At 54.9% G+C, this 22,849-nt stretch overlaps 1 protein-coding gene across 1 annotated transcript in view; it reads left to right on the forward strand.

The window, feature by feature from the left end:
• Nucleotides 1-22,849, forward strand: part of sptbn1 (spectrin, beta, non-erythrocytic 1) — an 82,997-nt gene that overhangs the window by 11,636 nt on the left and 48,512 nt on the right. Inside the window, exon 2 of the mRNA XM_029251378.1 lies at nucleotides 13,154-13,347. Within this exon, the coding sequence (XP_029107211.1) occupies nucleotides 13,200-13,347 (148 nt within the window). The 5' untranslated portion in view covers nucleotides 13,154-13,199. The remainder of the gene's footprint in view (nucleotides 1-13,153; nucleotides 13,348-22,849) is intronic.

Consider the following 22,849-nt stretch of genomic DNA (forward strand, 5'->3'; position numbering starts at 1 on the left):
TGCTCCCGCTGGGCCCCTCACGGTGGGCGTACCATTTCCAGCTCTCTGAACTTCTAGTAGGGATTGGAGCATTTCTTTAAACGCTCTGTGAAAGAACGCTTTTTTTTTTTTTCCCCCCCACAATCCAATGGGGGGATCCGATCATCGTGCGCCGCGTTGCGGGTCCGCGAAGGGGCCGCACCAACCCAACCTACTCGCGTGCAGGATCTCTCTTTGGCCAAGTGTGGAAGTACCAGTGTAGTGACCCACCACCGAACCCCACTCTCTATGCCTGGAGGACCCGGCTAGGATTTGTGGCGAACGTTAACTTGCAGTCAGCTCAGCTGGCGTTTTGGCTCTCTTGTTGAGGGCAGCGTTCTTGTTGTATTTCTGTCTCTATAGGAATCGTCATATTTGGGACAGTCCAGCCGGAAAAAATTAGTAGCACATTCGTGATGTAGCACCTTGTAAGATAATATGCGTATGGCTTAAAGACGTGGTTTATCATTAGTCCAGCATTAATATCGGCGCTTGCATGCCTTTTTTTTTTTTTTTTTTTTTTTAAATTAAATGAAAGCGCACACGCACATTTTCAGAACTGCTTGTCCCATACAGGGTCACGGGGAACCGGAGCCTACCCGGTAACACAGGGCGTAAGGCCGGAGGGGGAGGGGACACACCCAGGACGGGACGCCAGTCCATCGCAAGGCACCCCAAGCGGGACTCGAACCCCAGACCCACCGGAAAGCAGGACCGCGGTCCAACCCACTGCGCCACTGCACCCCCTTATAGACATATCAGTATGTTACAAAATATCAATACAAGTACATAATACAGTTGAGAGCAGAGGGTTGCACTGTTTACCCCCGGGTTGTGTGCCCGTTGTTTATTTCTTTGCTGTAAACAAGTGTAGAGCAGAAACAAAATAGTTTGCCAGGTCCAGGTGTGTCGGGGTGGTGCCGCACCACGCGTGTCAAATATTAGCAAAATAATTGCTTTCGTCCCGTTTATGAGGAAATGACTTTTTTAGCGTGCGGCGTGGAGTGATTGATTGTTGTTCGCCGTTCCCACTGCTCGGGGGGAGAAAGTCTCTTTCTCCCTGCTGCGTGATGCCCCTCGACCATTCGGTCCTGCACTTCCCCCCTCCGCCACCCTGCAGCCACATGGGCGCCCGTTTGTTCCTCGGCGGGGGGGTCCCCGCAGGCCCCGCCGTTTCATCGTTCACGTTCGCTCGTTCGCTCCTCGCCACGGCCCCGGCGGAGCCATTGCTGCGGTCGCTACGGAGACGGCGCCTGCTGTCACAGCCGGAGCGTCATCGCCGAAGGAAGGGGCCATCTGTCGTGTCGGTGATGATTTAAAACTGCTGCTCTGAAAAATCCAGCAAAATTAACTCCGTAAAAATGTGTCCCGACTGACAAGAGTAGCGTTGCACGCATGACTACTTCGGAATATCTGAATAACTAGTGAATAAATATCTAAAAGCGAAGAAGCTGCGGTGGAGGTTCTTAAACGACATTTCTCCTGCCTTTGTCGAGTTTCCATGGAAAGAGTGATTTTTGTCATTGTCTTCAGCCCTGAAGAACAGGTGTGTCTTCAAGTGTGGGTTGAAGTGGGTGTGGGTGGGGCAGTTGAAGGCCTGCCTCTTCCTCCTCTTCCCAGCGGCTGGGACCCAGCTGGTGGCAGCAGATGATCCTTCCTCGTCGGAGATGTGCTAACAGTGAGCGATGGATGTAGTGATAGAGCCAACGAGTAAACAAACAGATGGAGGAGAGTTTATCAAACCCAGCCCAACTGGAGGGGCAGTAAGAACCTTCTCTGACAAACGGGAGAGTTTCAGGAACGTGCGTGGATGGTTGGTACGACGCTGCGCTCGGACGGGCACCGGACGACCCGCTTCGGGAAACGTACCGCTGCCGGGCCTCGTCCGGCCCGCCTCTGCCCGCTCGACTCGGCCGGTCCTGTTTTCAATGGCGTGCCGGGGAAGCGACGAGTCGGCGACGTTCGGCCGGCGGAGCGCGGGTTCCGCTCTGGCTCCGCGCGGACTCTGCCTTCCCTTGTTTACACCTGCTGATCCTGCTGACACCGAACGTATTGATTACTGCCGGATACTGCGATTTCCCCCAGCGAACGGCACGGGGAGGTATACGCTGTGTGACTCGCCACATACCGAGATGAGTAATGGGCTGTTGCCAGGTTACCGTTACCACTGCATACGTGAACCAGATTTCGGGCAACAAAATTCAAGAATAATCGAATAAATCTCTCTCTGTGGGCCCACCGGGGTGTGAAATGTGCTACATCAGACAAGGTCCCGCGCCACCATTTGTTAGTATCTCACCTCATCGCCCACAGTTGCCTATTCGGCTCGGCACCCCCCCCCCCCCCCCCCCCCATGTCCCCACGTGGACCGTCGACAGTTAATGACTTTACCCTCTGCTCTATGGGGGATGGTGGCACCAGGACTGGTCAGTTACCTTTCTACGGAGCCTCGGAGACTCGGTCCAGCGAGCCACTACTCGCTATCCGTACCTCGTGTCTGAAATGGTCACTAACCCAAGTGACGACCCATTCCGGAATGGAGTCGGTGTTTAGAAGCTGCGAGAATCCGTCGTATCTGAAGGAGACGCGCTCAGCGCGGTGTCTGATTCGTAGGATTAATAAAAGGCATTTGGGCGGCTGAGCGTTGCCCTCCACGGCTCGAGGAAGGCAGCGGAGCAGCTCGGCGGTGCCGGAGGCTCGCTGCGCAACGGGGTGGGGGTAGCCGGGGCTTGGGGGTGGTGTGAGCAAGTTATGTAAGTCCTGGGGCGTGGGCGTTTTCAACGCGATGCGCGGAGTGGGAGGACAATGGCAAGCAGACATCGGTGTCGAGCTGAGCGGTTCTTTGTCTCGCGCTCGAGAGCAGCGCACGAATTCGCAGCGAGAGCCCTTTTCCCTCCTCCCCTCCGAGTCCTTCAGGACCTCGGGCGGAACTGCGTGTTGAAGATCCTTTTTTGCAGAAGGGCCCCGACGCTTTCCCGTAATGGCGTGCCGTTAGGAAAATGTAATCCCGGGCGTTAATTTCGGTTTCCGTTTGCGCGCGATCCTATCGAGGCCTCTTCCTTTCCCGGAATCCTCGGCCGTTCTGTAAGTACCGTGCTCTCGGATTCGCTTAGCTAATCCAAATGTTAGGAGGACCGAGTACGAAGCCGTTTTTCCAGGGAAGACTTGAGAACCAGCTGCGGCACCAACCTGATATTTGCGCGCTCTCGGAGCCAACTGACCGAGCGACGCGGGACGGGGAACCTTTCGAGATCAGAACGGCGTTCGTACGCTCTTGCTCCCTCTCTCTGACTGTCAGACAGCCGATGCAGTGTGCACGCGCTATAACTGAACATCGGGGTCCTCGTGTAGCATACGTGGGATTGTTTTGGGAAATTGGGTCCTGGGTTTAAGTCCTAAGGGATTGAGGGTCAAATATTTGTGGGGAAGTGGCAGCGTGAGAAAGAAGACCTCTGCAGAGCTACACCGGCAGAATCCAGGCTGTATAAATGTATGCAGAGGTGTATTTTTAGATGTATTTTAAGGATCGCAGCATCCCCTGGGTGCAGAGAGCAGGGCCGGAGCTCGTGCTGTGCGGCGTGGGAGCGGCGGTACGCTCGGCGTGGCGGGGCATCAGAGTACTCCGTGTGCTGCAGGGGGTCCGCAGCCCTGCCGCAGGCATTTGGTGGGGAAATGTGGGTGATTTTGGCATCTTGCACTTGGTCGCCTTCAGTTGCGTGGGGAAGCCAGAAGGACCCCTCACCGGGGTGCGTTTATTAAAGACGTGAGTTTAAGCCCTAAAAGTGGCCCGTTGAAGAATTTGAATTCCTTGCTTTTGTGCCATCGGACAAGGTACCTCAATTACTGATAGAGCTTGGGATATCCAGGTGGATAAAAATGAACCCCAGGCCAAGGAAATAGTTTGGGAGAAAAGCCTCAGTCATATAGTGTAAGGAGCCTCATCCTTTGGGCCCCTCTTGTGGACCACGGTCAGACACTTGATGCTTGGCCTCCTAGCAGCTGCCGTCCTTAGTGGCTATCTGGGATCAGCTACGAATGATGGAAGACCCTTTAGTTTTCGTCTCGGGACTGGAGAGCGCGTGCTGTCCTCCTCTCTGTCCAGATAAGTCGAAACACGTTGGTTGACTAGATAAACATGCGCTGCAGGATGGTTTTGCCTTCAGGATCTGGTGTTGCTCATCATTTCTCTCCATTCCTTAACCAGCTGTTTTTTTTGTCGATTTCATTTAGTTGCCAAGTATATTTGAACACAAATGGCAGATATTGTATCCACTCAGGCATCTGGATATTACTGGAATATACAGGAATTTTCAGCTGTAGTAGTTTGGGATAAAAAAAAATTGCCCGAGGCTTTAATAACAGCCCTCTTCTTCTGGCCTCGTCCGTGACCTTGATCTAGTCGCTTTCTGGTCCCTGCATCTCTTGCTCAATCACTGCACTTCCTGTTGCCCAGAATTCCACCTTGATTTCTGTGCAGGCCTGTCCAATCCAGCGATTTCAACTGCTGGCACTCCTTGAACATGTCCCGAAGCTTTTTGGGATGCTCGAGATCTGCCTAACACTTTCCAGTGGGAAGATTGAGGAAGTGAGGTCATGCGCAGATGTTTGGCCTGCCGCCGAGCGTCGCCGAAGGAATAGCGACTCCCGTCTTTTCCACGGAGCGCGACCGTAGCGCAGTTTGGCCCCGCGTGACATTCCCTGCACGTGACATCGCTGGCTGTCCCCAGTGAGACAGAGGGCGGGTTGACGTAATTGCAGCCGGCCACCGGTTCGACTCGGCGGCGTCACAATGGGAGGCCCCTGTTAGACCTCTGGCTCCAGCAGGATCCAGACGCTCCGAGACAAATAGCAGGGACTGCAACGGCGCCCTTTCGCTGGGACCATCCATTGCCGAGCGATCTAATACCTCCGCCGCTCCACGATGGGTGGCTGTCGGCAAACGTCCTTCCAGTAATCCGTTCCGTTACCCGCCGCCGGGACCCAGTCGTTCTCTCCGAGGCACAACTGCACTTCTCCGTGTTCTTGTGGTAGTCTTACAACACGTCCACATCTGTGGTTTTTTTTTTTTTTTTTTTTTTTCCGCCCTCCGCCTGCTTCTCCAGGGGTCTTGCGAATAGCTAAATAGTACATAATAATAAAATCTTTTGGGTGGTGGCCATTGCAAACACTCTCCTGGCTGACCATTTGTTGAAGTTGAGCTGCTCGCAGCTGTTTTCGCCAGGCGCGGTCGGCTGTCCGCCGCGTTCCAGACCGGCGGAATTCGGAGATGCCGATTTCTTTGATAGCGCTCCCTTCGTGTGCCTCACGCACGTCTGCGAGGACGTGTCGGGGTGCTCCTCCCTACATTCCGCTTGCGTCAGGCTCAGGCGGGGAGCGGGCCCGAGCAGCTGTGGCCTTTGCGGACCTCCGAACGTGGCCCCTTTCTTCTGGCGCTCTGTCGACTCGCAACGTTTACTCTTTCCAGAGCAGATCTGACTTTTTTTTTTTTTTTTAACGTTTCCGAAGCAACCCCTCCACCCTACGCCTGTCCTAAGTACGGACGGCGAGCACTTGAACCTCCCGACGAGGAATGTTTACTCCCCCGGTTCGACCGTGACGGGTCGGCGGAGTGTTTTTCCTCGCCGTAATGCATGTCGGACCAAAGAACGCCCAAGACGTGTAGCGGCAGCCGCCGAGTGCCTCGATAACGTGATATCCAGCATCTGGCGTGTCGGACCGTTCCGCGAAAACAAATGATCTTATGACTTGCGGGACCTGCAGCTGTTCCGTATGTGACTTTCGTAAGCAGCCCGGAGAGGAAAGATGTTGATATGGGAGGGTCCGGGGTGGGAGCTGTGAGATCGAGGCCTTGCTTTATCGTGCGGCGTTACCTGCGCCTCGTCCACGTCCTCCGGCATCAAGGCAGACGGGCCACGGGTGTTCCTCTCCAAGTGGTGTTTTTTGCCTTCTTGCTCGATTCTTTGAAGAATCAATCGGACGTTGAATGCGTAGTTTGTGGGATTTGAAAGCACGGGGAGACGCGCGCGAGAGCCGGAGACGATCGTCCGATTTCAGCCAAAGGGCGCAGCCGGACAGATGTCCCGGACATTCCTTCCCGGTTCGATGCATCTCCGCAGTCGCACCCCCGCTAACAAAACTCCGGGGTTGCGCAGCTTTGCCAGGGCAGTTCGAGGTCCTGAGAACATCCTGAGAACATCCCCACGGTTAGTCTTCTTCCCAACCCTGCGCCCCCCGTACGAGACCGGACCGCAAGCAATCGGAAGGAGCCCAGACAGGCGACCCCCGGGCCGCAGTTGAGAACATCTTTAGGTATCTTTGGATGTGCAGCTCCTTAGGGACACCTTAGTGTTTGCGTTAGGCGGCCGTAACTTCAGAGCAGCGGAAGAAGTGTGACGTGTGGACGCTTCCCAAGTTAGTAAGGTCCCCCACACTGTGAATGACTTGTTGGTTTCTGGTGCCCAAGCTCAGCAATAACGCTAGTGAGAAACGCCGAATTTATGCTTATGTTTATTATTCACTTTGATACCGGTGTTTCTACTGCTGGATGATGGCTTGTAACAACGCCGATATTGATTCTGCATCGCCTAACCCGAATGGGACCACTTGGCTATCGAAGCACCCTATAGAGGCACATTGTAAAACACTAGAATGCCTTGGAAGTACTTAGACCCTTAGAGGTTTATTTTTATCCCACTTCCTCGGCCTGAGAGTTTGTTGTTTTTTTGTTTCCTCTCCTCAGTTGCAGTGTGGCATGTTTCAAGACACAAGATGAGTGTGTGGGTCCTCGGTATTTCTGGGTTCGTAGCTCTGAGCCGCTTCTGTGCTGATGAGTCGTTCTCCTTTGGCTCTCTAAACCCATCGGTTGAGGTTGACCCCACAAAAGTCTACGCTGCCTGTTTTTCACCGCACCGTAGACCTTGACATTTTCGCTCTTTAAGCACAACGCGCTAAGAGGAGAAAATACTTTCTTCGATGCTGGGCCTCGACGGTTCTCCCCCCTCTTGGCTGAGCAATTTATTTCAGCTCGCCGATATTCTGGGAGGCACTTAAGGCGGGTTGATAATCCAGGTTCTGCTTTCTTCTTATCTGAGCTCCTCCACGCTCTGCTGTTTATCCTCTGAAAGGTAGGAAGGACACTTCAGTAGCAACACGGTAAAAAATAACATGTGACGTTCTCGTTGATACAGAGGTACTGTAGCCACAGATATAGCTTTGCTTTGTTTTTACTTGACCGTGCAGTGCTGCTCAGAGTGTGGAGGGCCACTGTTGTCCTTTTATTGGGTGAAGAGCCACTAATGATGTTGAAACGGTTGTGAAAAATCTCCAGCAGTGTGAGAATGGGGTATCTGGTAGCGTAGCGTTTAGACCTGCTGCCTTTGGAGCCAAAGGTCTCGGGTTCGGATTCCGCATCCGGCCGCGGTACCATTCAGATACTGTAGGTACTCGGCATTAAAACGGCGATTTACCCATTTATACAGCTGGGTGAGTAGCTTCACGTCGTAAATCCTTTCTAGAAGAGCCGGCATATCGAGGATATGCGAAAGAGGACCGCCGTTTCAAAAACGCGAGTACTTCCCACTCTTACTCAACGGGGATCTCTTGGCTCACTAGAAGAGGTGGCAGGGTGCTGAACCACACGGCACCGGGTTCGTTGTCGGGGCGGCGTCTTTTCGAAATCTCACGGGCGGGAAGCGGCGAATACAGCTGGCGCGGTGGGCGTCCTCGGCTTTCTTCCGCACCGAGGCAGATGTGCCGTGGGGTTTCCTACGTGGGTCGGTGGGGGATTGAGGGGATGGAAACGAGGAGTCGGCGTGTGGGGCGGTGGAGCTCCGGTCGGAGTTGGAATCGGAGATGGGGGGAGGGCTGGGTGAGACGGACGAGCAGCCCGTTCCAGTAAGCGCGGCAAACGCTGCCGCGGATCCTTCCCGGCGAAGGCGTCGAGCGCCAGCGCAGAGCTGTCGTCCTCCAGCTCGAGCCGCCCGCCTCTTCCCAGCGCCTGGATTTCCTTCAAGCGTCCGCCGCTCCGGAGCCGCAGCCGGGCGATGAAACCGTGAGCGCGTGGGCGTCGTTTTTACGCCACCGCCCGCCTCCCTCAAGCCTTCGGTGATGTGCCGTGTAGTAGCACCAGGGTTCGGGTCTGTGGGCGTAAGCTGCCATGCGTAAAGGCCAATCCAGAAGCACTCGAACCAAAGAAGTGCTGAACCTATGTAGGCTGTACCGCGGTACACTGCAACAGCAAGGCATTATAGTTTAAAAAAAAAAAAAAATTCTCCCCCCCCCTCTTTTTTCAAGCTCATACAGTGAACTCGGGTTTCGGTTCGTCCGGCCAGCGCAACAGTTTGACCCCCTCGCTCGCCTTTCGCACCCAATCAGCCCGGCTCAAGCAGCATGTGTTTGGGAACCGTTCCAGAACGGACCGCCTTTTCGCTCAGCAGCACACGTATTATAGGCTGTTCGGTATCCATGGCGACGCTCTTTCCCAGCTCTAGCTGAATAGTTTCTCTCTCCCTGTGTTTTTCTTCCCCTCCCGGTATCTCAGCTGTTGCAGTTCCTGCCTCAATATCGCTACATCGGGCACAGAGGAAACGACCCGAAATGCATGTAAATGCGTCTATTAAATACATTTACATTTATTTATCTAGCAGACGCCTTTCTCCACAGCGACTTCCGGTGAACTCTATGTAGTGTTACGAGCCCACACACCCTATTGACCAAGGTGACTTGCACTGCTAGATACACTACTTACACTGGGTCACTCATCCATACATCAGTGGAACACACTCTCTGTGACACTCACACACTATGGGTGAACCTCAACAGAGTGTCTTTGGAGTGTGGGAGGAAACCAGAGCACCCAACGACTTGCACTGCTAGATACGCTACTTACACTGGGTCACTCATCCATACATCAGTGGAACACACACACACTCTGTCACTCTATGGGGAATCCGAACATCTGTTTTACCACGTTCATTTGTAAATTTAAGGTTAATATTTTATTGCATTGTACTTTTAGTCTTAGCAATCCAAGGCCCTTTATATAGTGATGCTTCCAGGGTTTTATCATCTTGTCATGAGCAAATGTTTGTTGTCATTCCTTGGAAACTTCCGTCCTGCGTAGAGGCTTATTAGTCGTCTTTTTTTTTTAGGGGGGAAAAGCGACGCTGTTTTTCAATACGAATAGTTGTTGACTTTATGGAGGCGCACAGAAAAACGGCCTTTTTCCTGCTCTCGTGCAGCCGGCTGGGCTGCTGCCGCTCCGGAGAGCGACGCGTTTGCCAAGAATCCGGTGGCGCATAATAGTCGGGAGGTGGGGAACCGGGCGGCTCCACGGCACTCGGCACCGACCGGTATCGAGAAACGGCGCTTTCCCTTCTGTTTCTGAACAGGTGGGGGGGTGTGAAATAATTCAGTTGCTTTCTGGCTAAACGCATATCTGTTTCGCCTCTTCGCCTGCCGTCGCTGCTTATAGACATTTACGGTATTTACGCCGCCTTAATATTCGTCTTAGCTGCTGGTGGAATGGGAGTGACCGGGGGCGTAGTTGTTAGGGCCCCCTCCTTTGCGCTCGAAATACCCGAGTTCCAATCCCACCTCTTGCTGTTGGACCCTTGATCGAGGTACATTCCCCAGATTGCTGCAGTGACAAGTACCCAGCTCTATACATGGGTAAATCAGTGTAAATAGGTAAGCCGCTTTGGCGGAAAACGCCATGTAAAAGAATATATGTTAATGTAACAGAGACCCAAGGAGCGAGGTGAGTTTCCGGACGGAATGTTCTGGAGCCGCTAGGGGTTTCACGCGAGTCGCGACGTGCAAGCGGCCCATGCAGGAGCGCCGCCGAGTCTGAAAGCGCGGAGATGCCGCGCCGGTAAAGGCCTCGATCGCATTCCTGTCCTCTTAGGCCTAATGCACGCGCTCCGGATGCTGCGCCGATGAGGCTTTTGTTTCCGCCGATCGATCTGCTGAAACATCGAGCCCGTAAGCTCCTGCTTAAATTGGATGACGGAAAAGGCTTTTAAACCGCGGAGGGAGGGAGGGAGGGAGAGTAACTGCACTTACTGGCTGGAACGGTACCCAGTGTGGCGTCACGGCGGCCAGTGGGGACGGAAGGGCGGGCAGGCGCACGGGTGATGCTTTGTCAACGTGACGGTCGGCAAGTTGGCGCTGCTGGTCACGTGACACCCACCCCCCTAGCCTATTTAGAGTACTTGCATCTGGAGAGGGAGGAGACCCCCCCCCCCCCCCCACAGCTGCACCAGTGGAAACGCAAACCGCCAAAGCGAACTGGCGTTAATGTAAAGTTGATGATCGACGGTTGGCGCCGGTTGTCCGCGTCGCCTGGGGGGCGGGCAGGGTGTGGGGAGGCAGGTAGGCGCTCTGTGGCCTTCGGTCGAGTTCCGGAGAATCCCGAATGGGACGTGTCCGTTGCCCTCGGGCGCTGGCGTCCCGCGGGAGGCGACGGGCGGGGAATAAAGACGAGTTTGAGTGCGCCGCAGGTGGAGGTGGAACCACGACGCCATGGCGCACCCCGTGGGGCCTTGCCAAACTGAAATGACCCCCCCTCTCCACTCTACCCGCTTCTTTTCTCGCATCCCTGCTGCGCGCCGCTGCCCCCGACGCTGCTGGGAAGGGCACACCCTCCGCAGCCACGCACGCTAAAAATAGTCCTGCGGAGGGAGCTGTGCGCCGCCCCCCGCTCCACCCTACCCCCACGACCTTCCCGACCAGGAGTGGGTGTGGCTCCATCGCTCGCTCCACCCCTCACGCATCGAGTACTGTTTTTTCAAGAACCGGACCCATTTCTGCTGCTCTGCACCCCCCCTCGTCCTAGTGAGTGTGAGGGATAGAAACCCTCATGGATCACCGGAGGGCCCCTGTGCCTGACCGTGCGCAGACGGGGCGGGGGGGGGGGCACCATCGGCGACGGCCAACGAAGATCGATACGGAACCCGGGGGAGGTTCTGCGCGTTGCGTCACAGCCGCCCAGCAGCCTGCCCCGCTCCGCTATTCCTCTGCAGACTGTCACATTAGATGAAATCTTGACATCCCGCTCATGCGTCTCCAGCCCTCACCCCCCTCCCCCCACCGCCACCGGACTGCACCTTTGCTCATCAGCACCGCCGGGTGTCTAACCGACGCTCTGAATATGGTATTTAGAGCTGCAGCATTTTCACCCTCCGTCCATTGCCTATATATAGTCTACATACATAGAATGTGTCATATTCTCTTGCGCCGGGGGGGGGGTCGATTTCCATGCGACTACCATTGTTACGACATTCTTAATGCTAGCTAGGAGGTGCATCCCAGCAGGCCATGCAGCAGGGCGTAAAGGATCACATTAATGGGGTCTGCTGGGAGGCTCATCCACTTCTCGGCTGAGCCCCTGTGCCGCCGCCGCCCTCCCCGTCGTGTTTTAACGCAGTGCTGCGTCGCTGGATGCATCGTGTGTTTCTGGTGTAGCAGGTAAACAGCGCGTGCTTTTTGCTCTTGTGGGAAAGCAGGGAAAATCAGGGAAGAAGGGGGGGGAAAAAACAATCCCACAGGAGTAAACCGCGAGCTTATATTTTACAACTCGAATGTGGTAGCAATTAGAAAAACCGCATGTTGAACCCGACCCAGGCAGCGACGACGAGCGCAGCCAGCACCGCCGGAGCGCTTTGTTTCACGGGCGCCTCCGCCGCCGAAGCGGGAGAGTCCGGGCGGGGCCGCATCGGGCCTCGTCGGCCTTACGTCGTCGCCCCCTCGAGACGGCGATCGGCCAACGCTGTGGTAGCTCCGCGGTCTGGTGGCGGTGCTGACCGCAGGCTTTCTGCAAAAACAAAGCCCTCCCCGCGGAGGCATTCGCTGAGCTCATCAGACGATACACGGTGGATCCCAGAACGCCCTGGGTGTCGTATGCGGGTTTTGTTGCCATGTGCGCTTGGGGCTGGCGGGGCGCTCCTGTTTCCAGCGCCGCTCCCAGTCTGCGTGTTGTGCTCTGCCGCTGAATGTCTTGCAAGAATTGTGAATGTTGCCGGATCCGGTCTGGGATCGGCCCTGTTGCGCTGTCCCAGGGATGGCATCTAATTTTTAACCCCAGAAAATCTCACCTCCAGTCCTCCCATAACTTGATATTAATCAATATCATTTATCAGACATAAAGCAGGTGGCTCCTTTGTGCAGCTGTTTGCACAGATGAATTGGCTCCGATACGAAACATTTGTCTAATTTTTATTTCAAACTTTCCATTTAAATTGGCCATGAAGCAAAAACCGCATGTTTAATCTTTTTGAATCTGAAGGAAAGCATCACGTTGTTAGGGACATTTGGAATATTTGATAGCCGACTCATTTGTAGGACTCGACCTGGATGCTCTGTAGCAGTTTCTGTTTGTGTTGCTTTTTTAGAACAGGCAAATAGCGAAAACTTTTCAAACAAATGACATTATAAATTATACAGCCTCTTCCGACTTTTTTTCTCCCCCCCCCCCCCCCTTTTTTTTTTTTTTAAAACAGGTTTTCTGCGTTTTTAAGTGTCATTTTTAAAAATGCCTCGTTGCGCTGCCTTTCATCGCCTGTAGATGGTGCTAATGTTCAATCGTACTCCGTGAATGTCCTGTACTTCTCTTTCTGACCAGAAGGTGGTGCTGTAAACAAGCGGAACAAACTTTTAGCACATTTTCCTGTCGCAGAATTTGACTTGGAAATAAACAGGAGGCAAGAAGGAATGTGTTACATTTATGAAAATGTTTTAATTTTAAAGTTTTTTCTTTTTTTTTTTTTTTTAAATTAGCTTTAGTTTAATTTCTTTTTATTTTCAATTCTGTTGGGGTTTAGTGAATTCTGAGAAGTGTTAAAATTAATTTTTAACCTTTGTTCATGTCACTTATTTACTTACCTCCCTACACAGTGTGATTATGACCCTTTTTTCCATCAAGAATATAAAACTTGTTCAATCATGTCCCACCTTTGCTGTAAAACAATGATTATACAGCAGCTATAAGTCACCGTGGTGTAATAGGAATGGCTGGAGGCAGAATTTAAAACCTTTCAAAGGGACTGGGTTTGCTGCACTGCATTAAAATGTGACTTCCATATTTCCTGCGCTGTGAAGTTTCTGACATGTTGTGGATTTCCCTCCCTCCCCCCCAAAGGTTTCATGAGAAGAAGCTGATGACAAGCTGCGATTGCTGAAGGGTCATGACGACATCAGTAGCCGCAGAATACGACCACATGGAGATCCAGCAGCAGTACAGCGACGTCAACAACCGCTGGGATGCGGACGAATGGGACAACGAGAACAGCTCGGCGCGGCTCTTTGAGCGTTCCCGCATCAAAGCTCTCGCAGGTGAGGAAAAAGGGAGGGGACCGTTCGCCGGGCCCCGCCGCACCCGGACTCGCAATGCGCTCTTCAGCGAGCGCCGCCGAAACGGTCCGAACGGGGATTTCAAAGAAGCCTCGAAGTAAATGAAGTTCCGCTCCTACAGCGAGCCACACGGAGCTCCGTTTAAGATGGGCTGTGAGCAGCTTCTTCGGGTTAGTTAACGGGCGCAGGTCCACAAGAGGAGGTTCCTCCAGGATTAGCATTGCTCAGATTTTTTTTCTTTCTTTTTTTTTTTTTTTTTTTTTTTTTTTAAGGAATGCGGAGGATTAGCTGCGAGTCGGAGGAGAGACATTAATGGTAAATAATTGATTGACGAAAATGTGGATTAGAGCAGTAGGGCGCTCTAATTTCTAAGCACGAGGCCCCTGGTACGGGGATGGGGGTGTCCGAAGCAGGGGAGGGGTCTTCTTCGGGTGTCCGGGCCAAGCGTCCCGCTTTCCGTGTTTTTGTTCTCCTTCTACGGACTGCCTTCGTTCTCGCTTCTACTTGGCGCTCGCTACCTACTTTGGCGAAAGCAAACAAGTGGAAATTAAGCTCGTTTGCAGAAGGTGGATGAATTTGTCTTCTGAGGGAATTTAGAAATTCCGGTTTCGTGCGCCCCTTCTTTACGGAGGGGTACAAGTATCGCAGAAATTTCACTTGAGAGTTTGATTTCCCCTTCGTGCTCATTTGACCGATCGCCGTAGCGCGCTGCCCGCGTCGAAATGTGCCGCGTCCGCTCGGCATTCCGGTTAGGTGCGAATCGGGGACGCGGCAGAACTTGGGAGTAAATGGTTGAGTAAAAAGGCCGGTCGAGTTTCGGAATTTACCCTCCGCCCTGCTAGCGGAACGATTTCTCTGAAGACCTTCCTTCTGAGACGCTCTGGTGGCCAGCGACACAACTCTTTCGCTGTAACTTAATGTCTCTCGTCTCCTCCCCTTCCGTAGTACTATGGTAACTTTGGTAACGTTGAGCCGGCACCCATCGGCTTGGCAGAATACACACGAACCGTGCACCACCCTGCCCCCCCCCCGGCAGTCTTTCGTTATATTAATTTTCAGCAATATCCACTTTAGCAGAGTGATATTTAGCCCTGTTTCAGTTCCTCAACATCATGACAGTGGCGCCCCCTGTTGGATTTGCAACTGAAACCTATTGGTTTTTTTTTTTTTTTTTAGAACTTCTATACCAGCTGTTACCCTTGTGATCGTTTATGGCAGCTCTTCATCTATGGGTCAAAGGTCACGGCCGTTCCCCTTTCACATTTTTAACGCTTCCTTGCAGGCGCTGCGCGTGAATCATTCGTCGCCCACATGCCGTTTCCTGGAAGCCGGGGGATGCGGTTCTCGGCAAAGCGGTTTCTGTCGCGCTTTGGTGCTGGAGGGACTGATTTATGACCGTAACCGGATCGAAAGTCTCTACCCTCTCGCTGTGCCGCGGCGCTGGGGACTCCCCAAAGGTGTGAGCTTTTCAGAAGCACGTGCTGTGGGCTCCTGGGCAGAATTAATAGCGTAGATCTGATGCCTGTGGACCCAAAGGTTGCAGGTTCGAATCCCACCTCCAGCTGTAGTACCCTTGAGCAAGGTACTTGCCCTGAATTGCTCCAGGAAAATTACCCGGCTGTACAAATGGGTAAATCGGCGCGGGTAGGTTAACGTCGTAAGTTGCTTTGGAGAAAAGTGTCAGATGAATAAATACGAATGTGGATGCGCTGGATCATCAGGACTCCTGACGGGCTGTATAGGCTCTCCTTTTACCGGGCCCGACTGACGCGCAGCCGGACGGCGGCTTGTGCGGTTTCCTCCCCTTTCCTTCCCTTCCACAGAGGGGTTACGCTGATGCTTTTCGCTTTATAATTTTAAAAAAAAAGGAAAAAAAAAAAAAAAAAAAAAGGGCTGCAACCAGCTAGTCAGAAATTGAGCTTCCGCCGCCCTGAAGCCGTCCACCATTTTGCGGGGAAGTACCAAAAAAACGAGGAGACGCGAAACCTCTGGCGTTCCGCAGAGCATCCTGCCTCTCACATGACGGTGTTTTCCCGCATTCCTGACCGCCGGGGCGGACGCTTCCTCGGGACTCGGCGGGGAGCGAGCCGGGCCGAGCCCTCCCCGCCGGCCCGGAAAGCCGCGAAGTCGATACGGTGACTCGTTAGGGTTAGGGTACCGCTTTCAGACTGGCTGCGCGGAGAAGAACCGGTGTATTTGTCGAGTCGCTCCAGCCGCCGGGCAGGGAGTGGAATTACGGACGGTCGCGGGGGAAACTCAGTTCCGCGCTCGAGCTCGGTTCGCTTGCGGTCGTCGCGCTCGGCTCGGCTGGCGCCTCGCCTCATCTTCCCCTCCGCCCGACTCCGACCCGACGGGATCCGTCACGATACGGACACGGAGCGGGACGTAACGCGAGCGTCCGGGGGAGTCCGCTCGCGCCTACGCTATCCGGCGAGCTGCCGGCGTGCGCTCTAACCCGAACCGTGTCCGTGCGTTCCGTCGCTCCCCCGCGCCGCCTCGATCCGAGCCGCGGCCGGAGGCCCGTGGTGCCGAAGACTCGCCGCTTTCCGGCAAGGAATCGCCCCGGATTTGGTCCTCGCGCTTTCGCGGTCCGGGTTACGCTCACCGAAGCGTCTCGTTTCTTTATTATCTGTCTGACACACGTGTCCAAAGCCTTTTACTGGTTACTTACAGTATTTACCCATTTATGCAGCAGGCTGATGTGTACTCTAATAATTCAGGGTGTATACCACGGTACAGGGTGAACTGCACCTGTTTCTGTGCCATTTTAGGGGCAGCTGGTAGTGTAGTGGTTACAGCTGCTACCTTTGGACCCCAGGGTCGCGGGTTTGAATCCCACCTCCGGCCGTAGCGGCCTTGAGCAAGGTGCCGGTAAAATTACGCAGCTGCATAAATGGGTGAATAATCGTTAGTACGTGAACGTTGTAAGTGGTTTTAGAGAAAAGCATCAGATCAGGGAATAGATGTAAATTTTAATGGAAACTCTGGGCCTTGATGGCACAGCGAGGTAAAGCTCAGCAGCACATAAGAGGCCAGGGTGTGTTACTCGTCCTGTTTGCCTGTCTTAAAGATGCCCCCCACCTCCATCGGGGGCTTTGACCACAGCAGTCCTCATTTTCTTTTACCCCCCCCATCTCAGTTCAGCGCTTGGCCCTATTTGAGAGACGGCTTCCTGTGGAGTCGCACCTATACCGGAGTGAGCTTCCGCACGCGCTTGAAGGCGAACGCTCGGCAGAGAGGCTCCCGCAAGCTCATTTTGGACGAACGCGTTTTCCCGCGGGGGCTTGAAACTCGACAAGCTCCTCCGGATCCGCGTGCAGGGGCCGTGCTCAATAATGCACGGTCCTCCTTCGGTTACCGCGCTCGCTGCGCGGGCCCGCCGGCCGCCGTGCCGGGTAGAGCGGGGCGCCGCTGTCGCGCTCGGGGAAACTCGAGCGCCTCAATTATTTACGTATTGTTGAAATATGCAGGAGAGGGTGGGGGATGTACCGAGGCACCGGAGCGCCGCGCTACCCCTTTGTGTCTGGGCGAGAGAAGCTCGGCTCCGACCGCGTACGTCGCCGGCGCGTTGGGGTTTGAAGTCCCGGGTACCGTCCCCCGTGTCTCAGGCTGCCTTGGGGAGGGGGGCTGGAGCGTAGCCTATCGAGGGGGTCCCGCTCGTCCGTGCTCATCCTGAGGCGTGAGGGTTAGCTCACTCCACAGGACGTGTCCGGTGCTTTCGCAGACCCATGGAACCACCTTCCCATCCGGATGGAGAAGGTCCATCGTCGTCACTCTCTGTGTGCAAAGAGTTATAATTTGTTTAAAAGTTAAAAGTTATAATTTGGCCAGGTGTTCTTTTTTTTTTTCTTCCCCCTCCTTCCATTGGGTTTGCAGCCCACGCGTTCGCCGGTTGGACTGAGACGGCATCCAGCCTCGCCGTTAACCGTAATACAAGCCCGTCCAAGCCGTGTTTTACGCAGTAATGCAGTCAGCTGCGGTAGGAATACAAATGTTAAAGAAGGACCCAAAGTGTGTTAGTCGCGGTCAAGGACGAACTCGACGATGCTCACAATGTCTCTCTCTGTGTCTTTTGTGATTCGTTTTAAGAAATTCCCGTGTTAGAGTCTGCCGGGAGGGCGGTGGCGTGCGGGAGCGCCAGCGTTCGCCCCCGGTACCTGCCGAACGCCGAGCCTGGCGGTCGCCACGGCCGCGCCGTCTCGACAGCAAAATTGAAACGCTGTTGGTGCGGAAAGACAAAGCAGCCCGATGGAGCGGCGCCCGTGGCGGCGCGCGGTCCGCAAACGCGATTCGCTGCGAGCGATTTCCACTGCGGAAGGGCGCGGCTTCCGCGTGCGTTGCGGACTCCCGCCCGTCGCTTGACGGCGGGTCGTTTCGGAAACGTCGCTTCCCGGCGTTGGGTGGGACCGGCACCGGGGCTCCTCTTCCCTCCCATCCCTCGGATCGGGCCTTTATCCTCAATCTGCTCTCGGCCCTCGCTGACCCGCAGTTGGGAGCCACATGTGAGTTCGGCACGGCCGTGTTAATGGAATTCTGCACCCCCAACCCCCATATCGCACATGGAAGGCAACTGTGGAGGGCGGCGCATTCCTGCAAGTCTTTTACAGTCGGTAATTACCTCATCGCTTGGCTCCGCGCGCACGCACGCACACTTTGCCATGCGAAGAGCAACGCCTCGTTCGCAACACTCCAGCTGGTGCGTTAGGGCGTATCGTGCGAATATCCGAGCGTTCGACGGCTAGAGTCGTCGGTCGGAGACGGCGGCCGAACTGCGCCGGGTTCGTATCCCGAGGACGGTTTGCCGCCGTTCGGTCCGTCTCGCGTTTCCGCGCCGTACCTCCCGGGTCTTTGCCCTTTACCGCGTTTGCCGCGGTCGGCCCAATCCCAGAGAAGAGCACCGAGGCGTTGAGTTTATTTGCAGAGCGGGTCAATAGGAGATTAAGGGAGAACCTCCCCACCCTTGGTCCGGAAACGTCTCGCAGCGAAAGTGGTTTAATCCGTACGTTAACTTTTACTCGTGTGGTTGATGCTGGTCTCCAAAGCGACCTACAGCGTTCGCCTGGCTACGATTATTTTCCCTTCCGTTCTGTTGGGTAATTTTTACTGGAGCAATTCGGGGTAAGTACTTGAGTAAGTACTGGGTGGGATTCGGACCTGCAGCCTTTGCATCTGAGGGCAGCGGCTGTAACCACTTGGAATCGGGAATGCGGATTAATCTGTCGGTCACTCCCGTGGCCACGTGGCCCTCGCGCGAGCTTTTACGACCGTCACGGCGCGGGTTTTGCCCCCGCCGTTCTACCGCATCGTGCTAAGGCGTACTGCGCTGTCGCCGAAGGAGCGAATGAGCGATCGGGAGGCGAGGCCCGCGGTATCCGATGGGAAGGGGAAGCGTTACATCGAAGCGACCTTTAAAGAATGGCCCGTATTCGGCGGAACGTCGTTTCCCCGTTGGAAACCCGGTACGATCGGTTTCTTTTTTCGTTTGGTGACCGTGAGGCGAAACCGCCCGCCTGCGGATCTCCAGCGGAATGCGTTTGGCGGAGTGGTTCCGGGAATCTGACCGGTGCCCGCGTGAAGTCGGCTCTCCTCGGAAGCGCGGGAGGGGTCGGACGCGTTTTTGCAGGTTTGCCCACCGCGTCGGAGCACGAGCCGTTCCCCGGCGTCCGTCCCGAGACCCCGAGCGCACCGAACGAAAGAGGCTGACGGTCGCGGTGCGTGCTTCGGTTCTCGCTCGCGACCGCCTTGACCGTTGCCTTAAGCAAGGATCAACGCTCTCCCCGTTGCCCGATTTTCCGTGGCTGCATCGCATCAGCATTCCACATCTGCGCAGGGCATTGTGGGAAAAGGCACGTGAGAGTGCTGTTCGTGGAACCGGCCTCGCTCGGCTGGTCACGAGGTCCTGGCGTGTGCGCGAGCGGGGAGACGATGCGGTAAACATGACTGCGCCCAAGATGTGATGGCTAGAGCGCGGCCTCTGCCCAGCCCCATCCTCTTGAGAGAGACACACACACACACCGGTACTCGCTGAAAAGCAGCGTGTGTTCACTGGGCCTCACTGCAGTATTTCTCTCCTGTGTGCGTATGAAATCCCACCCTCCTCCACGTGATAAGCAGTTCAGAAACGACAGCCCGTGGGCTAGGAGGCATCACCCGGAGACCCTCGAAAGGTATCGATGCATTCTGCAAGGCCCGCTCAAGCCTCCTGTATAATTAAAAGCGGACTCAGCTCTGAAAGCATCTGTCCGTCAGCACTTCTCGGTCTTCCGGAATTTTCCGCTGTCGGCGAGGGCCGTCCGGAGGGAGAGGGCCGTGGCCCCCCGGTTTGTATCGTCTCGCGCCGATATCGCTGCTCGGACCTCTCCCGAAGCAGAGGCCACCTGTGAAATTCGCCGCGGTGGCTCGAGAAGTCAGCGGCGGCGAGTTGCCGAACGCTCGTGCGCTTTTGGCGGAGGAGGGGGCGGGGCCTATCCGAGCTCCGCGCTTGACAGAAGTGCTGAGTATCGCCGGTCCACATCAGATCTTGTCGCAGTTGACACTTTAGACGGCGCTTTGGGTCCTTCGAGAGGCAGCTTCGGGACAGGATGGGTTTTATTTTTCAGCACCCAGCACCTCTGCGGTGCCACAACATCCAGTTGTAGATGGTGTAGCCTCACTTGTTTTTGTTCCTGGGGGAGTTGGATTTTTAGTGATTTGGACTCTCAGTTGACATCATTGTCTCTAAATGTTCCCCAGACACACACGCAACTCTCCACACCTCTGGTCTTCCACGTGTCACCCGGAAGACGATCGCGATTTTTCAGTTAATGTGGGCGGCACGGTGGCACAGCGAGTAGCGCTGCTGTCTCACGGTGCCTCGGTGGTGTGAGAGGACGTGGGTTCGATCCCCGCTCAGTCTTTGTGGAGTTCGCATGTTCTCCCCGTGTCTGCGTGGGTTTCCTCCGGGTGCTCTGGTTTCCTCCCACACTCCACAGACATGCTGTTCAGGTTCACTTGTAGTGTGTGTCAGAGAGAGAGAGAGAGTGTGTGTGTTCCACTGATGTATGGATGAGTGACCCAGTGTAAGTAGTGTGTCTAGCAGTGTAAGTCACCACGGTGAATAAGGTGTGTGGACTGATAGTAACACTGCATAGAGTTGATTGGAAGTCGCTTTGGAGAAAAGCATCTCATAAGTGAATAAATGTAACATTTTTCAAGCGCTACTCCCACTCTCAGGATCTTGGTTAGATGTTCTCTCACCAGATCCTTAAAAGCAGGAGCACCGTTCCCAGCAACCCCGTCCGGTACGGCTCCCCGTCCGTTGCGGGGATCGTTGGATCTCGGAGCTGCCCCGGCGCCGTGCCCCGCACCCGTGGCTAAAATGCGCTCGTATCGACGCGCCAAGGTCTCGGTGCAGCGCCATACATTATTAATGATGCGAACGCGAGGAGCCCGGGATAGCTGGGACAAGAAATCGACGACATGTCGGTGCGAAGACCGGCACACGGTTTCGTTTCTCAGGAAAACTCGCAAACGCCACATTCCGTGTCAGAACTAATGTTCCCCCCACCCCGTCGTCTTCGCTTTTGATGCGAACGTTGAAGGACCGTGTCGAGTAACACCAGAGCATCTGTATGTAGTTGAGGTCCGCCGCGGCACCGAGTCGGATGTCGCGATTTCTCGTATTGCGAAAGACGTTTTTCGGGAGAGGAGCCACCTGTCTGGACTGCGGAACAAAGGGGGTTTCGGGACACGTTGGCACGGTCCCCTTTGCCGAGGAACGAAGGCTGCGGAGCGAAGCGGGGCCGCGTCGCTGGAAGTGCCCTTGGGGGGGTGGGGGAGCCATGCGCAGACCTTGTGATCGGCAGTGTGACCGCACCGGGGGCGGGGGTGTCTTGAGAAACCAAACGCATAATAATGTCGCTTTAAGCACCGGGGGGGGGGTACAGCCTGCCTCTACAGTGAACTTACAACCCGAGTTCCCAGAACAGGACTTGCTGTTGTACCCTTCAACCCGACTCTACGGAAAGTCCTGCCACGAAAACCGAATGTTTTTCCGAAGACGACGTCGTTCGCCGTTCCCCGCACCGCCGCCTTTCGCCACGTGGCACGATGGGTTGAGGACGACGGCGGGATCTCGGGGAGCCGCTCCGTTCGGCCGAGCGCCGCGATATTTAATGGCGCCCCCTACGGAGAGCCTCTCTCCGCGCGGTGCCGCTCGCGTACCGAGAGCGAAGCCTGTTCGGTAGGCGACGTAGCGGCTCGCGGATTATATTCCGGGAAGGGTCCTGCTGTTGAAGATGCTTTGTGCTCCGAGAGAATGTGGATTATTTTCGGCTCTCAAGCCTTGGAACAGGTTGCCTGTCCATCGCCGGAGAGGTGGAGGGATCCTGACTGGCAGCTTATTAGACTGATGCGCAGAACGGAGGGAAGGTCCTCCGTCTCCGGTTTCGGCCCCCCCCCCCCCCCCCCCCAGTAGTCCGCTGTTCCAGTGACAGGGTTGTACAAGATTGTGGCAATTTACATCTAAATGTATTTATTCATTTATCTCTCTCCGGCACGACTTGGAATTTACCCTTTTGCGCAGCTGGTTAATTTTTACGCTGTCGGTTCAGGGTAAGTACCTGAATCAGGCGGGAGTGTTCCTGAACCCGGGTGTTCTGAGTGCAAGGTGGCTTTTCTAGTCCCCGCCCCTAACGCAATCCACCATCTCTACCCCCCCCACATCCCGCTGCCTCCACGGCCCCGCCTCTCCCCTCACCGAGTTACACCTGATCGTCGACTGCGAGCGCTTCCAAAAACAGTGGCAGAGCTGGAAGTGTTTCGGCCAATTTGTAATAACGTTGCCAGCAACGGCTTTGAAAAAACATCCTCGTGTGTGTGTGTGTGTGTGTGTGTGTGTTATCGCATACATACACAACTAGGAATACTGGAGGACTTCTGGAGTGAAGTCAGGGAATGAATTTCCATTCAGGGTTTTTTTTTTTTTTTTTTTTTTTTTTTTATGGGATGGTCCACGAAGGAAGAGTCTCTGCCCTACGTTGTGCAGGAAGTGCTCGATCCCGGGATCTGCGCGCTCACACACACACACACACACCACGTGGTGCTCAGCGCGGGCTGCAGGGCGTTGACCTTCTGCGGGACTTGGGAGTTTGACCCCTTTTACGCCTCGAAGGTGCGGCGTGAGCTCAGAACGGCGTGTTCCGACGGCCCTCGGGCTAGGACGCGCCTTCTTCGCGCCGAACCAACCGCACCGTGCAGCGCAAATGTTACCGTTATCGTTGTTATTAATTGAGCTCATGCTTATTCTCCAACGCAACTTGCAGCGTGAGGTTTGTGCACTAAGCTATTCGCACCGATTTACCCATTTATAGAGCTGGGTCATTTTAACTGGGTAAATACCTCTACTGCCTGTACTAATGCTGAGATCAGGCGCTGACCCCAGTACGCACGGGTCTGCAGGCGACGAACACGTCTGTTTTACACGCCATCCTGCTCTTCCGCCACG

Source organism: Scleropages formosus, chromosome 4, assembly GCF_900964775.1.
Source record: "Scleropages formosus chromosome 4, fSclFor1.1, whole genome shotgun sequence".
In the NCBI taxonomy this organism is placed as follows: Eukaryota; Metazoa; Chordata; class Actinopteri; order Osteoglossiformes; family Osteoglossidae; genus Scleropages; species Scleropages formosus.